The sequence below is a fragment of the Elgaria multicarinata genome, chromosome 4 (assembly GCF_023053635.1).
Source record: "Elgaria multicarinata webbii isolate HBS135686 ecotype San Diego chromosome 4, rElgMul1.1.pri, whole genome shotgun sequence".
Taxonomy (NCBI): domain Eukaryota; kingdom Metazoa; phylum Chordata; class Lepidosauria; order Squamata; family Anguidae; genus Elgaria; species Elgaria multicarinata.
The window spans coordinates 22,844,176-22,860,512 of NC_086174.1; the positions used below are offsets into that span (position 1 = coordinate 22,844,176).

The 16,337-nt window shown below is 42.9% G+C and overlaps 1 protein-coding gene across 2 annotated transcripts in view; it reads left to right on the forward strand.

Annotated features, from left to right (window-relative positions):
- PTK7 (protein tyrosine kinase 7 (inactive)) overlaps positions 1-16,337 on the forward strand; it is a 100,227-nt gene that overhangs the window by 56,471 nt on the left and 27,419 nt on the right. For both annotated transcript variants that reach the window (XM_063123955.1, XM_063123956.1), the window contains exon 2: positions 13,530-13,823. In XM_063123955.1, coding sequence (XP_062980025.1) covers positions 13,530-13,823 — 294 coding nt within the window. The remainder of the gene's footprint in view (positions 1-13,529; positions 13,824-16,337) is intronic.

The window sequence follows — 16,337 nt, forward strand, 5'->3', positions numbered from 1 at the left end:
TAGATGGCAAACATTTGGTGTGTAAAAATTTGCAGTGAAATTGATATGCTGCATCGCTAATTTCGCATATGTATCTTAATATAGGAACATGTGTTTCCGTTTGCTGGGTAGCCTTGAGATAGTTAGGCAGCCTTTGTTGTTTAGGCAACAGCTGCTCTGAATTGATGGATAAACAGGGCACCATTGTAAGTCATTATTATGGGTGTGCAGCAGCTGATGGTGGAAACTGCCTCTGGTATTCCTCTGTCACCAGGATGAGAGAATTAAACCTTCTGTATAGGTTGGGGTAGGGGGGAATTATTTCAAGGAACACTGACTAGCAACATGGGATTTGAAGTGTGTGTGTGTGTGAGTGAAGGATGTCGGTTATGTGACTTGGCTCATTCATTGTCTTGACAGTTCTTTTACTAAAGTATTACTTGCCAGAGTTGCCCATAAAGTGCATGGGACACCTTCTTTGCACAAATTCTTCCAATGTGGTGCACCATAACAAGAATTACATTGGTTGATTCCTGGTGAATCCTCTCTCAGGGAAGGGTTTATATTGGAACAGTAAATTGTGGCCATCCAGATGTTGTTGGACTGCAGTTCCCATCATCCATTACTATAGGCTTCGCTATCTAGAACTGATTGAAGCTCAGCCCTAGGTAGTCAACATCTGGAGGGTTGCAGATTCTTAGAAGGTCGTAGTAGGTCTTCAGGTCTCTCACGCTTGAAGCTTGTTTAAGAAAAACACTGGTAGTGAAATCTTATGCATATTTACTTGGAAATAACTCCAACTGGGATTGTTCACACATCATGACAGCCCACCATGGTTTAATTTCCCTACAGGGGCTATCACATTGTCCCAGGCTCCATTTTTGCATAGTGTGTCTGTAGGCACCCAGCTTACCATGGCTTGTCATATCATGTGAACCCAAGCAAGAGGGGTTGTTTGAGGTTTAGACAGCCCTCAAATAAGCCTAAAACAAGCCATGGGTTATTTGAGGGTTGTCTAACCCTCAAACAACCCCTGCTGCCTGTGTCAACCCCTGCTGCCTGTGTTCGCACAACATGATAACGCACTGCAAGCGAGGCACCTGCGGGCACCATGAAAGAATGGCACCTGTAGGCACCTGGCACAATGCAGCTGCCCATGTGGGTAAGTTAAGCCAGGGTGGGCTATTGTGTCATGTGAACCAGGTCACTGAGTCTGGTGTAACTTAATCTCAAGTAAATGTACATAGGATTGCAGACTAAAAGGTTGAAGCCTACATTGCAGAGATGTCAGAGTTGGGGAAAGTCAGCTGCTTTCTTGACTGCAAATATTTTACCATCTCCCCCTGTTAATTCTTACATGTTATGATGTTTTGGATTTTACTCCATACTAAATCTTTTAGAGTATTACAAACTTGCCTTATTATTTTCAGCCTTAATAAGTAATGGGCACTTTGTTCAAGTGTGAGGATAGATTTTTGCTGTTTAGTGGTTGAAGAACTCATTGAAGAAGAAAGGAAAAGATTGTTTTATAGCACCAGAGCTAGAATATGGCTCTCTTTCCTCCGCGCCCCCCACCCCCCAGTTTGGGAGTTGCCCAGGCAGTTCATTCATAAGGCAAAACTTGATTTGTATTGTGCTTGTTAAACCAATCTGGTATAAGACAATTTTGTCTGGAGCCTTTGTAATGTTTACATTTTTGTCTTAATAAAGGATCAGTAGGGAATTCTCAGAGTAATGTCTGTAGTTGTTGCAGATTAAATAGTTATACTGGCAGATAAAATAAACTTCAAATTTCTGAACTTTACTTCAGATTTGCAGAGATTCAGAAATAACTCTATTAGAGTGGTAAGGAGTCTGAAGGACAATCAATTTTACACAGTTGATTTAATTTTTATGCTTTGCCACCCTCTATCAGGAAAGGATGCAAACTCTAAAATGAGACATCCAGCTTAATATGCCTGACCTAAAAATGCAGTGATTCCTTAAACTTATTCAACTGTTCATCTAAATTGAGTGTTTTTCCAGTCTTCATGCAATCAAATCTCCACAGGCATCAACAAATTCTCAGATTTCTGGAAATAGTCACTCTATAGCAGTGTATTCTTCTCTTTTTAAAAAAATGGAAATACAAAGGTAGTCAAATAACTAACAAGAGGAGTAGGGGGTGGGAGGGTGTCCATAAACCATTACAATACAATACAGAATAATTTCATATAGGTATGTATATTTAAGGATGCAATCCTATGCATGTGTGATGGCATGGGATGCTGCAAACTTGATGAAGCTAAGCAGGTCTAGGCCTGGTCAGTTTCTGGAAGGGTGACTACCAGGGAACCCCATGTACATTGATTCCTGCATTGAGCAGGGGGTTGGACTCAATGGCCTTGTTAGGACCCTTCCAACTCTATAATTCTATGAAATCTTTGATAGAACTATAGAACCAAAGTATTTAAGAAAAAAATGTCCTGCAGCTTCCAGCATTCTGGAATTTACATTTACATTTTACACCTGATTTACATTTTGGGATATCAGTTATATGATTAAACAACAGTAATACAACTTTCAAATTAAACCCCACCATTCATTCTATCTCACAAAAGATTTTCCTCCAGTATAATCGTATGGACAACTCCAAAAAACATGTAATAAACCATGTATTCGACAGTAGGGCTGACTAGTCTAGCTAGGGATATAACCTTTGGTGTGCCTGCATCCTTCCTTGATGAATTAATTATTGGAGCATTCTGAGATGTTAGCTGACTATAGCTGAACTTTGATTCCCTGGTGTTTCAAAATTGAAGATTATGACTAGCATTGCAACGAAAACAGGACAGTCACAGCTAGGTAGAGGTATGGAACACCTGATGGGTATCTGTCTGGTGTCCGGCTATTTATTTATTGTATTTACAATATTTATATACTGCTTTTCATCTAGACAGATTTCAGAGGGGTGAAGAACAACAGATAAAATGAACAATTTTTTTAAAAAATGTATTAAAATTATTCTTTAAAAAACAAGTGCCAATAAAACCAAGGAAGGCTTCTTGGAAAAGAGTTGTTCTCAAGTGGTGCCGAAAACAACACAGTGTTGGCACTTGGGTGGACTCCCATCAGGCCAAAGGTCCATGTGGAACCACCAGGAAGATGCCCTCTGATGCCCTCAGTGATTGGGCAGACTGGTAAGAGAGAAGGCACGTCATCAGGGTATCCTGGTCCCAAGTTGTTTAGGGCTTTGTACTCTGGTACCAGAACGTTAAACCTGGCCCATTAGTGAATAGGTAGCCAGTGCAGCTCCCTCAGCAAAGGAGTTTCATGCTGAAAAGGGGCAGCTCCTGAGCTGCTGCATTCTACACTAATTCCAGCTTCCAGAACAGCCTTAAGGGCAGCCCTACACAGAGCACATTGCAGTAATCCAGTTTTGAAGTTACTAGCACCTGTACCACTGTGACCAAGCTTTCTAGGAGAGGTCATAGCTGGCGAACCAACCGAAGCTGGTAAAAGGCACTCTGAGCTGCCATGGCTACTTGCGCCTCCAGCAACAGGGATGGATCTAGGAGGACCCCTAGACTATGAACCTGATCTTTCAGAAGGAGTGCAACCCCATCCAGAACAGGTAATGAGCTTATCTCCTGGACCCAGGAACCACTCACCCACAGGGCTTCTGTCTAACCAGGATTCAATTTCAGCTTTTGGCCCTCATCCTGCATTTAGGCGCTGATCTAGGATTTGCACAGCCTCACTTGATTCAGATGCCACAGGGCAATAGAGCCGTACGTTATCAGCATACTGATGGCACTTGGCTCCAAATCCCCTAATGACCATTCATAAAAATGTTAAACAACATTAGGACAGGATGGTACCTTGCAGAACCCCATAGCTCAATTACCAAGGGGCCAAGGAATGGTCACCCAATGTTACTGTCTGACATCAGCCTCTCAAGTAGGACTAGAACCACTGTAACACAGCGTTTCCAATGCCCATCCCACGGAGTCGATCCAGGAGGATATCATGGTCAGTGTTTGAGCCTTACCTACCTATTTGTATCCCAAATCAGTTTCCTTTCATCATCTATATTGAGCATATTTTGACTCTTTTTGGGGGGTGGGGGGTTGCAGTAAAGGGTCCAGCAGCACTTTTATGCACTCTTCTGGTGTCAATAGGCAGGGAAAGAAACTTAGGAAAAGTTAAAGCAAAGGAAGTAGAAGGACTAAAAGGAAAGGATGGCGGTGATCATGATTGGCTTCAACTGTGACCTTGGGCACCTGGCCTGTAAGTAATGTATACTCCTGCAGTGATATGTGGTTGTGGAAAGATCATTTAGGTTTTGCTTAGCCTAGTACCACATGAAAGAAACGTTGAAGCACACACTTGCTTACCGGAAGGTCAAAAGAGCATTAAAAAACCTTCTTTTTAAATGCAAGGGGATTAAATACCCCGATTCTGTGAATAGATTCCTCAGAATTTAGAAAGCTAAGTGTATGTTATGCGTTAAATAACCCTAGTGGAGGAACTGTAACTCTGCGGTAGAGCAAGCAGAAGGTCTCCTCAGCATCTCCAGGTAGGGCTAGGAAAGAATTCTTCTTGAAACTCTGAAGAGCTGCTGCCGGTCCGTGTCGAAAATACTGGGCTAGATGGACCAATGGTCTGACTCAGTACCATGTTCCTATCTTACTCCAGGTAGAGTTGGCTGAATTTTTTTGAAGTCAACTCATTTTTCATGTGTTCAGTAGAATATCTTGACCTTGCATCCTGGGAGATAGAAAACACAACTTAAGAGGGTCCTTCTGAATTAAGTTCATATGGAGTGAAGCCATGATTAAACTAACAGCTGTTGCGGGGAAAACCTTCAGTTTACGGGGAAAACCTTCAGTGAAGTTTACAGAGATGTGGTGACAGCATAAAACTATGCATGGTCTTGTAATGGTTAAGTGCCTTTAGTATCATGCAGATGTGGATTTGGGGGGAGTAGGCATAGAAAACTAATGGAACAGATATTTTAATAGCACAGTAACTCTAGTAATAGCCGGGATATCCGTAAAGGGAATTTGGCAACACATTATCAGCATGCAAAGGACTATAAGACCAGAGAAGCTAATCTCAAGATTTATGAAATTTCTTGTGGAAAAAAATAGTGGAAATAGGGGCATCATTTCAGTACAGGGGGATGATATTCAGCCAGGGGGTCATCTGTGTCTTTCTCTGTGTGTGTGGGAGTCGTTCTCATGAATATCAAGGCAGGCACACATGGATTTTTTTGCAAATAGTGATTTGATGTGTGTGTGTGTGTGTGTGTGTGAGAGAGAGAGAGAGAGAGAGTGAGTGTGTGTGTGTGAGAGAGAGAGAGAGAGAGAGAATAATAATAGTCCCTCATTGTGTTGAACCAGTGAGCTGACCAGGGTTATAGATAGAACTGACCCCACCCCACAACTTTCCCAGGTGAGAAGTCTGTCCATGTTCTGAGAAGAAGCAAGTAAAGGAGATGTGCTCATTCTGGAGCCGAAGGATCCTAACCTGAGGATCAACAGAAAGTGATGGCCAGACCAGCACCTCAAAGAGGATGGTTGCGTGGGTGGGTGAATAGTGGTAAATTTTAGATCCTATGAACTGAAGAGAGGAAGGCATTTTGCCAAACTGCTAGGAGGCATAAATTATGACTGGAATATCCTCCAGAACACATACCCCTTTTCACCTAAATATTTAATGTGTGAAATACGATTAGACACTTATAGATAGATAGATAGATAGATAGATAGATAGATAGATAGATATTATCCATTTTGAAATTGGGGGCGGTTTCTAAAGAAACTGGACAGCTGCATGTTAGAAGGATCTGGCTATTTGTCAAGTACCCAAATGGAAGGAAGTGAGGTGGTGGAGGAGGAAAGAAGTTAGCTACAGATCTTCACCAGCTGTTAGCGAAGAGTCGGATAGCCAACATTTGTAGTGCTGACCGAATAACTGCCTTCACGCACTTCCTGTCTTCTCTGCGTTTAGAATTTCAGAGCCTTTAGTGTTCGTAGGCTAGTTTGCCAAGATCAAACAAAACTCCCTTGGTATAACAAGCTATAGAGCAGGAACAGCAGCGTGCCATTTCTTATGCTTTGTGTTTTCCTCTTTAAAAATGACGAGTATTTTATGCATAAGCTTCTTAGCATCTGCCTTGTATCTGACTGACCCTGAAATTCCAAGCCGCTTTGGCCTGGTTCCACGTGAGAGCTCATTCCTGGGGACGGAATCGGATGGGGAGCAGCAACTGTTGAATTGCCCTTTGTTTCCCCTTCTGTAGCCAGCTTGTAACCTGAGGAGTGTAAAAATGTGCAGCTATTTGTAGGCTCTGGCTTGGGAGTACTGGCAGTGCAATCTCCTAGGCAGGGAGCTAGTCTAACTCTGCATAGATATATTCCCTGAACCCATTCCCACTGCCATGCTGTCAATGGCATGTTCCCTCAGAACTGTCCACGTGACCCAGCTGCTCTCTCCATGTCAATGGCATGACCCAGATGAGATAGATTTTTTGCAAACTCTGCTTCCTGCCATTCATGCCTTTCATTGATCCTTTTCCTGTCTCTCCGTTCCAGCTGCAGTCACTCATTGAAACAGTCGGAACACTCCTTCCTTCCTGCAGTGAAGAGAATGGCAACTTGGGACACTTGATGGCACCTAAAGCTGTCCTGTTGGCTAAGGTCCCATCTGCATTACCCAGTAAAGCTGTTCTGCTGATTAAAGGCTCCATATGCATTACCAAGTAACAGCTGGTTTAATTGAATACCACTGGTGGAAGTGTATCATCATGCAAATTAACTGACACTAGTTATTAGCACTGATATTGGTATAAGAGTAATTACCAAGTTAGTTCTCAGGTCAGGGTGGGGTTTGTGTGTGCATATGGTTGTAAACGTAAGAGATCTGTTCCTACATTTATTCATAACCCAGCAACATGGCTAAAGACAAAGTTGGAGTAGAAGTGACAAAAATAATGGTATTCTACTGGGATTAATTGTTGATCCTGTATGCAAAGCCTTAACTACTATGGCTAGGTCTCTGAAACCAGGTCTCTCTTACTCTGGAAAAAAGAGATTAAAAGCTGAACGCTTATCTTTCATGGTTACCACTTAACAAATTGAATTAAAAATTGAAAGAACTGACAGCACCACAGTGAGATTGACTTCTGTTTTATTTTATTTATTTATTTATTACATTTCTATACCGCCCAATAGCCGGAGCTCTCTGGGCGGTTCACAAAAATTAAAAACATTCAAAGTATAAAACAACAGTATAAAACCATAATATAAAATACAATAATAAGGTGGTGTTCAACTATTTAACCTATTGACTGCAATACTGCTTTTTTTTTAAAAAAAATGTAACAACAAAGGCTCTTACTATACACTGTTTTTCACAGTTATCTTTTAAAACATCTAAGATACGGCTTTTGAATCTTGCTGTATCCAGAGCTGTGCAGAATGTTCTGCCATTTCAATTTTCAATTTCCATCACTTGACCTCTTTCTTTGGGTGGTGGCAAGGATTGGGCCCCCACTTTAACGTGGTACCACAGCCTATTGAGACAGAAAATGTGTTCCTCCCCATCTGCTGGTGTTTGTGTGTGTAGGGGGCTGCTGTCGCTTGAAGCCCACTTATCTGTCCTTTTCCCTGTGCGTAGTGTGATGGAACCACTCGGCTCGACTCCGCGATTCCCCGGTCAGGAAAGGGGGGTCTGGCTCGGCCAGCCCAGACACACGCCCCTTCATTGCCGCTTTTAATCCTTTAGAAGTCTAGGTTCTCAAGGAAAGACACCACGGAGGAGATAGGGACCAAACACTTTTATTCTTCACACAACACACTTCCATAAGGGTCCACACATTAAGGTAAACACGTAAGAGGTTTTGGGGAAAAACATGGACAAAGGAATGACACACTTCGGACAGCAGGGACTAATACCTCCCGCTTTACACACTCATACCAATTGGATTTGCACTCACTCCCCACTAACCACCCACCAGCCATAACTCCGGCAAGGTCCCTTGCCCACTTGTACCCAAACCTATTCTAAAACAAAACAAACACTTAACACTGCGACTCAACCTCTTGTTGCTCACTTTGACTCGGCTTCACACCACTCGAACTGACTCTTTCCCTCAGCGGCCACGTGGATGCTCTTACCATGCACTCACCGGACTCCTAACACCCATAGGAAAGAGGCCGGACCCTTGGGTGCCCAAGCTTTTTATCTCTTTCTGGGACCCCCTTGTCACCAGACCCACCCGGACCAATAGGAACCTCTTAGCAACCCACACCTCACCCGAAGGGAGGGGGGAATTCTCCCAGACATTGCACAGCTGCAACTTGTTACTCTCCCCCGGTACCAGCCCGGGGAGGCGTTATCAGATGCCAGGCACTTCTCGCATAGCGCGGCCTTGGCATTTTACTTGGAACTCCCTTTTCGGACACAAAGAACCCCCTCTCTCTTTCCCTGGGACGAAGCAAAGATGTTCTCTTAAAGGGACCATGGGCCCAGCCCATGACACGTAGCTTCTCCTCCTAGTAGCTCTCTAGTAAGAGCTCCATGATGTTGCTCCCATTGTAGCTGGTGTCCCGCTGCCCCCATCTTGCAGATGGAGGGGGAGGTACTGCAGGGGAGCACCAGAAGACATGTTGCTGAAGGCCCTCATAACTTGGAGCTGGTCCTATTTTTATTGGGCTCTGTCCTTCTGATCTTTCTGGCTTTTCCTCATCTCTTACCCTAAATGGAAGACAATATTTGAATAACATCTGATCAGAATAGTGCATCTTCCTCATAAAAGTTGCTGTACTCTGTGTACCCAACCCCTTTTTCTCTTATCACCTTATTTAAACTTAGCCTGAGCTTCCCCCCTTAAAAGAGGGATGTCAACGTGACCGATAAATTGCATTTAGAATGGACGTGGAATGGAGCTCAGTTTCTTAAATCTCTAATCAGTAGGTTGCTCTTGACAAATTGCAAGATAAGCCTACTATAAAATAAGAAGTAGAGATTAAGGTCTTTAGTCCATTCTCAGATATGATGCAGGATTATTTTTCAGAGGTTATTTCAGCGCAAATTATCTTAGCTCAGTTATAGATGCACTGTGTGTCTTGGAGAAATTACATTGTCTGTCACAATTCTTTAATCTGTAAAATCAGTTTAGGCAATTACAGTTGCCCACTTCAAAGAGTGATCAACATGAGTGTGAAAAAAGATCAAGGTTATGCAACACTTTATACGTTAGGCAGACTCCCATGTAAATGACAGATGAGATTTATTGCTCCTTAAAAATAAGTTAGTCTAGACCCGTCCACTCCTTTAGTGCTGGGAAATGTTGCCAGCTTTATTATTATTATTTTTATTTATTTATTTATTTATTTATTTATTTATTTATTTATATAGCACCATCGATGTACATGGTGCTGCACAGACCACACAGTAAATAGCAAGACCCTGCTGCATAGGCTTACAATCTAATAAATACTCTTCTCCGGTATCTTATTTGCACCCTTCATGTTGTTCTTCTCCATCTTGCATCTTAAGATGCATTGGGCAGCCCTCCTTGGCTCTTTCTGATTTTGCAGGGGCATCAGCCTAATTGCTTCGATGGAGGGGAGAGATGTGTTACCTCATTGCTCCCATATTGTTCACCTCTCTGGTTTTTAAAATCACTTTTTAAGGAGATTTCTGAAGCTTCAAACTTGTCATTTGGGGGACTGCTAATAGGATTTAAAGTTGCCTTTCAGCAATTTCCCAGGGGTTTAAAAAAAGAAAAGGTGTAGCAGGAGAGATCTTGGCCCGATTGGTTTGTCGGAAGGAAGAGCAGGATAGATCCTTGCCAAAAAAGTGGAAGGCAGCCAATACTTTACAAAGCCCAGAAACTATAATTTAAGCAGGATGTTTCAAATTTGAGAGTGTGAGGGGCTAAGACTGCAGTCCTAAGCATGCATGCTCTGGGTGGGTGCAGACGACTGCTGGAAATCTGAGGGACCATTCCCGGAAAACTAGTTTTCAGGTGAAGGTGCCAGCTATTAGATCAAAAGTGAAGTCTGGTCATTTCTGTTACTCCCCCACCTCCCAAACACACACACACACACAAATCTAGGCAAAATAGATGGTGTACCTTGTATCGGTTCTGGAATTATTGTGAACGTACATCTGCTTACCTGCCTGGGATTGTGTAGTGCTTGTGACATGCATCTTGCATTTCTGTGTAAGGGTACAAAGAAAACCCTCAGCCTTTATTTCTCTTGAAAACATCTGCTATGCATGTCTCTCCTGTAGTCTTCCTGTACAGATTTCTTTTTTTACTGCAGCAGCTGAAGAAAAGAGCCATCGGCTATGCCCACTCCTGTTTTATATCTGTTTATTGGACAGATCAAAGCACTAAATTTCAGTAAACTTTCTTCAAAGGGCATTTATATGTGCGGAAATGTCACCCCCTTCCCTCTCTTCTGTGGCCCTCTTTTGTATATGTCAAACACATGAGTTTCAGGGGAGATTGTTCCGTGTAACCACAAAATGATGGGACCCCCAATTGGAAGAAAGCTTTGGAGATTGCAGAGCTCGCATTTTGAAGACCAGGTGATGGTTCTTGGCTGCTTACAGCCTCTTGGATTGCTCTGAGATCCATTTTTCAGATCCAAAGAATGGCCCAAATCCACTTCGATGGTATAAAGGCAAATAATCATTTCCCCCCCTTTTGGTTTTTCAGTATATGCAACAAATGCACCATCATATCATAGAATCATAGAATAGTAGAGTTGGAAGGGGTCTATAAGGCCATGGAGTCCAACCCCCTGCTCATACTTGAGTTGATTCAGGAGAATCCAAAAACTTTTCCACAAAGTAGCACTGTCATCTCTGGGACCCAGACACATTTGTGGAGTAGCATTTCCATTGTGTGGAACACATACGTCCCTAAAAGTCAAAATGCTGTAGCTAGGAAAATGTGCTTTCCCCAAAACCCTTTTCATTGCTATGAAGACTATATTTGGGCCTGTAACACCACTAGTGATTGGTGATTCTCTTTTACTCCAATTTTTTCTTTTACTTTTCTCGTAATCTTTAAAGGTAGCATTCCCCCCACCCCCCGGCCCGGCTGTACTACTGAAGCAGCAGGGAAATCTCTAGATCTTCAAAGAAACAAAGCTGGCAAATAACAGCAAGTCTGCCCTACCTCCTCCTTTCTGGCCCCTTCCAGCAACACCCCCTTTTCTTGAACCTCTTCAATTTGTGGAGGTCTGTGCATGTTTCTTTTCCAGTACTGCAACACAAACATCCTCCTATTGTGAATGTTCGCTTTTTGTTTTTAATAATAGGGACACAAATTTGATAAGATTCTTGGCAAAAACCTTACCCTACACTGTAAGACAGAAGGCATGGGTAGACTGGACGATATCCCAGGGATCTCCCTAGGATCGTCCGTGTGCATTCACATGACGCACAGGGGATCCCGGGAGCAGGGAGGGATGATCCCTCTCTTGGCCAGGGATACCCCCTACCCTTTTAGCCTGCTTTTTCCACAGTCTCAGGATCATCCCGAGACCACGGAACATGTGGTCTTGAAATCACGAGTTGTCCCAGCTCCTTGTGAGGAGCCAGGAGCCGGGTGTGGGGTGTGGGGAATTTTTTAAACAACAACCCTATCTTTTGCGATCGAGCGCTCGTGCACTCCTTCTCCTTTAAAAAAAACCAAAATGGCGGGCGCAACATCCTCTTCCTCTGGGACATCACCATTGCATGTAGACAGAGGGGGAGATCTCACGATAACCATATCGTGAGATCCTCCCCCCTCCGTTGTGCTAGACCCGATAGGTCTAGCCATGGCCAGAGGCTTCTGGGGACTGAATATACTGACAGTGATGTGGGATAGAACATTTTCCACCTCTAAATTAACAATATAATAAATGAATACTATACCAGTCAAATGGGGCAGTTTCAAAGCTGCAATTAAGGGTTTTCCCCACAGGTGACCATCCCTAGTAAGCATTTGTATAAAAGATGTATTGAAACATGTATTCAGACACACACACACACGCAGTCCTTTTATCGGTAAATTGTGTGTACATGCGCAAGTGCAAACAGGGTTAATTAAAAATGAAAGCACATGTTAACCAAACCTGCTAAGTTAGATCCCAGTCAATTTAGGACATCAGAAAATGTCTTGATTCAAAAAATGTCTAGAAAACCCGTATTGTTATTGTTATTGTTATATTCATTTATATCCCACCTTTTGCCCAATACTGGGCCTCAAGGTGGTCTTACAAAGTTTAAAACATACATTTTAAAACATAGGAAAAGAAATGTAAAAATAAAAAATAAAAAAATAGTAATAAAAAAATAAAAAATAAATTAAAAATAAAAATAAAAAAGTTTAAAATTCACAACAAAATTATAAGTCATTAACATAGATGGAGGACCAAATTACTTTCCAAAGGCCTGCTGGAGAGTAATATTACTCATTCTGAAATTATCTTGCAAAGAAGAAAAATGCAGTTGCAGTTCACTTTGCAGGACCGTCTGAATAAGCCTTTGAATTCTAGGAGTGTATTCCACATGTGTGAATTGGGGATACTGGGAGGTCCTGGTCCATAGGTTTGTGATCCACCAAGCATAAGAGAGTAATTTACAGCCCAGCTATGGCGCCTTGGCTTTATAGCTTAGGCTATAAAGGCTCCTGCTGTTACGTCTGGCAATTCTCAGTTTTGGTGTCCAGGTGGTGGCCATCTCATAAGCACTTGAGGGCCTTGTTAAGGTATATATTTAACAATAAAACTCTTCTTTCCACATAAAATTATTCCATTCTGAATTTACAAGTTAGAACAGAATGCTTTCGTGTGGGTTTCACATTACAGCACCGCCATAGACAGTTGATGTTTGTACCCTGGTTTGGAGGGGCGTGGGTAAGGGTGTCTCTGTTTTAGGACCCGACTTTTTTCAGGGCTCCGGCTTTGTTTAGATATCGTAGCTGGATTCGTTCTTGTATGGCCTTTCCCTTTATTTAAATCCCGTACCTGAAAGGCAAGATAATGATGCATAATCATGCAGGTAGAGCCTAGTTTCAGGGATGACTGCACGCTCTTTAAACATCTTTTGGATGTCCAAAAAGTGTTGGTGGCTTGCTGATAGAAGGCCCTAGCAGACTATAGCCATAAAATTTTCAAAAGAACTTCATACTGTTATCATACAAAATGATAACAGTTCAGTTGGGCACAGTTCATTGCCTGTGGCAACTGTGCACTCTGTGCCCCAAAGCCATCTTCTAATAATGTTGACAGAGAGAAAGAAGGCTTTGAGGGGCTTTGTAGAAGCAGAATTACAGTGTAAATGCAGTTTTCAATGATCCTCATAATCGCAAGGATTATAAATTTAGCTCTTCTTTACAATGACTACTGAGATTCTTAAACAACTTTATAAGGCTGATTAAAGGCATCTTAGAATGTGTGCAGTTCTGGTTGAGCTTCTCTTCCTTTGCTTTTTCCTCTTCTCTCTGCAGTGCTTCCAGTCATGGAGGTCTGATCTTCTTTTTCTTTTGTTCATTTCAGCTGTTGGAGCTCAAGCTAAGATATCCTTTACCAAGGAGCCGTATTCCCAGGATGCCTTGCACGGGCGCAGTGCCATCTTGCGCTGTGAAGTGGGGGGACCAAGTGACATAGAGTTTGAGTGGCTACAGAATGGGGTCCCTGTGCAAGACACAGAACGTCGTTTCAAGGAAGGGAGCAATCTTCAGTTCACCTCTGTTGACCGGCAGCAAGACGGTGGGAACTTCCAGTGTGTGGCCAGGAATGTAGTGACTGGAGAAGAAGCTCGGACAACAAATGCATCTTTCAACATAAAGTGTGAGCATCTGGGTTACAAACTGGGCTTGCTCGGTCTGACGTCAGCATTGTTTAATCCAGTCCTGGTTGTGCTTTTTATATTGTATTTTGTATTTGTGCTTTTAACCTGTTGGTTGTTTTATGATGGTTTTAATTTTTGTGAACCGCCCAGAGAGCTTCGGCTATTGGGTGGTATAAAAATGTAATAAAAAAGGGGGGGGGTTAATTCACCCATGATTTACTACTATTATGTACAAACCGGGTAGATGAAGGCTGGGTAAGAAGAAATGCAATAAATCTGTTCTTCATTCAAACCAATTTGGCATCTACCCAGAAGACTAAAATATAAAGTTCTTTGCTTGGCACCCAAAAGGCACTGCTGTGTAGGCACCAGGAGAGCCTCCTTGGGAAGGGCATATAGTTGCTTCAGAGGCCTTGTAGGTAAAGCTGATCCACACTTGCCAGGCATTGTGCCCTCCTTAATTAAAGCTGTGGAGGAGAGGTGCTAACTTTCACATTGCCATCTCTGGCATAGGAACTGCTGAAGTCAATGGGCATGTTTAGCCTGGAGAAGAGTAGATTGAGGGAAGACATGATAGCACTCTTCATATACTTGAAAGGTTGTCACACAGAGGAGGGCCAGGATCTCTTCTCGATCCTCCCAGAGTGCAGGACATGGAAAAATGGGCTCAAGTTACAGGAAGCCAGATTCCGGCTGGACATCAGGAAAAGCTTCAATGGAACCAATGAAATAATAATAATAATAATTTTCTTACCCGCCTCTCCATTTTGATCGAGGCGGGGAACAACAGTAAACTGGGGAGTCATTTGGAGCGATGGATCTAGAAGCACTTCCAAGCTGTGAAGACAGTCTTTCAGAGGGAATGTAACCCCATCCAGAACTGGTTGACACACCTCCAAATCCAGGTTGTGGCCTTTGACAGCAAGCACCTCTATCTTGTCTGGATTCAGCCTAGAGAGGTCGTGGGCTCTCCCACCCTAGAGGCCTTCAAGAGGCAGCTGGACAACCATCTGTCAGGGATGCTTTAAGGTGGATTCCTGCATTGAGCAGGGGGTTGGACGATGGCCTTATAGGCCCCTTCCAACTCTACTGTTCTATGATTCTATGAGTTTTTGACTTAATGGTAGTTTTGAGTATGGTGACCACATAGACTAAATCCTTCAGAGAGCTTCAATATCACTGACACTCCATTATCTAAATTTTAGATAATAGGATGTTACTGGTATTGATGCTCTCTGAAGGATTCATCATTACAGGATCATTAATAAGAGAAGACTTGTTGGTGGCTAGAGTGCCTGAAGAAACATTTCATGCTGTTTGTAGGGAGAGAGATTCAAGAACTTGCACAACAATGTGAAGTATAGTGTCAACTAGAAGTAGGGGATGTATTGTTGTTTGCCTGGGATCCACATTTCCAATGGGTTACCCTTTTTTGTGCATAGTCATATAAAGGCCATATTTGTAATTGTATTTCTTTATTTACAGTCAACAGACCAATATAAAACAAGAAGATACACCATTATATAAAACAATACAGAGTAGGGATAAAAAAGGAGTGTTACAAAATCACTAAAGATACTAGATACTAGATACTAGATACTAAAGATTATTTGCACACTAACATATCTGCTTTTCATGTGGTACGACACACACAAATGTATGCCTTAAACATGTATGTGCAGTTCTTTCATCCATATCACAAACATAGTTGTATGTGTTCACACAGTGGTGCCCCGTTCAGACAACATTCTAAACCGTGCTGCTTAACCACAAAATGGTTACTGGAATGCATTGCATTCCGTTAACCATTTTGTGGTTAAGCAGCATGGTTTAGCGTGTTGTCTGAACGGGCCCCCTCTTTCCATACAGGCACATACATATTTTCTTAAGCAAGCACAGGAGTGTGCATGGCAGGCAGCAAGGGAAGGGGGCCCTGGAGAAACCTCTGTTCTCTCCCGGTAGGCAAAAGCTGCCACCGAAGAGGAGCCACACTCGTGGCCCAGAGCCTGATTTGAAGGCACGCGATACAGTGATCTTGCTGAACGGGGCATCTCCGAATCTAATCAGTGCCTGATCAGAGGCTGCCATGGGACCGAGTGCACGTTCCTTCAATTCCACGGAGGAAAGGTGGGCTATAGATGAAATACATAAATAACTCCCTATAAGCTACAGCAGCAAATTTCCCCCTGAGGCAAGTAGTTGTTGTGAAGAAAACAGTTGCCAGTTCCTAAAATGGTAGCGCTTGTGGCTCTGTTTTCAGTAGCTCGGTCCCTCCCAAAAGCGTGGTCGTCCCCTGGGCTGAGCCAGCTCTTTGATGAAACCCTATTCTTGGTTCAGGGTGAGGCCAACCTAAAAGGAGCCATAGGGGATTTGCGAGGAGCCAGATGTAAGCCATGGAGAGAGCGCTTGGCTTGCCCTGCCTGTTCGGGTTTAGCACCCCAGGTGTAAATCCTCTGTCTGGCACAGCTAATGTTTGCCTTTCCCTTCTCCCCCACCCACCCCTGATGAATTTT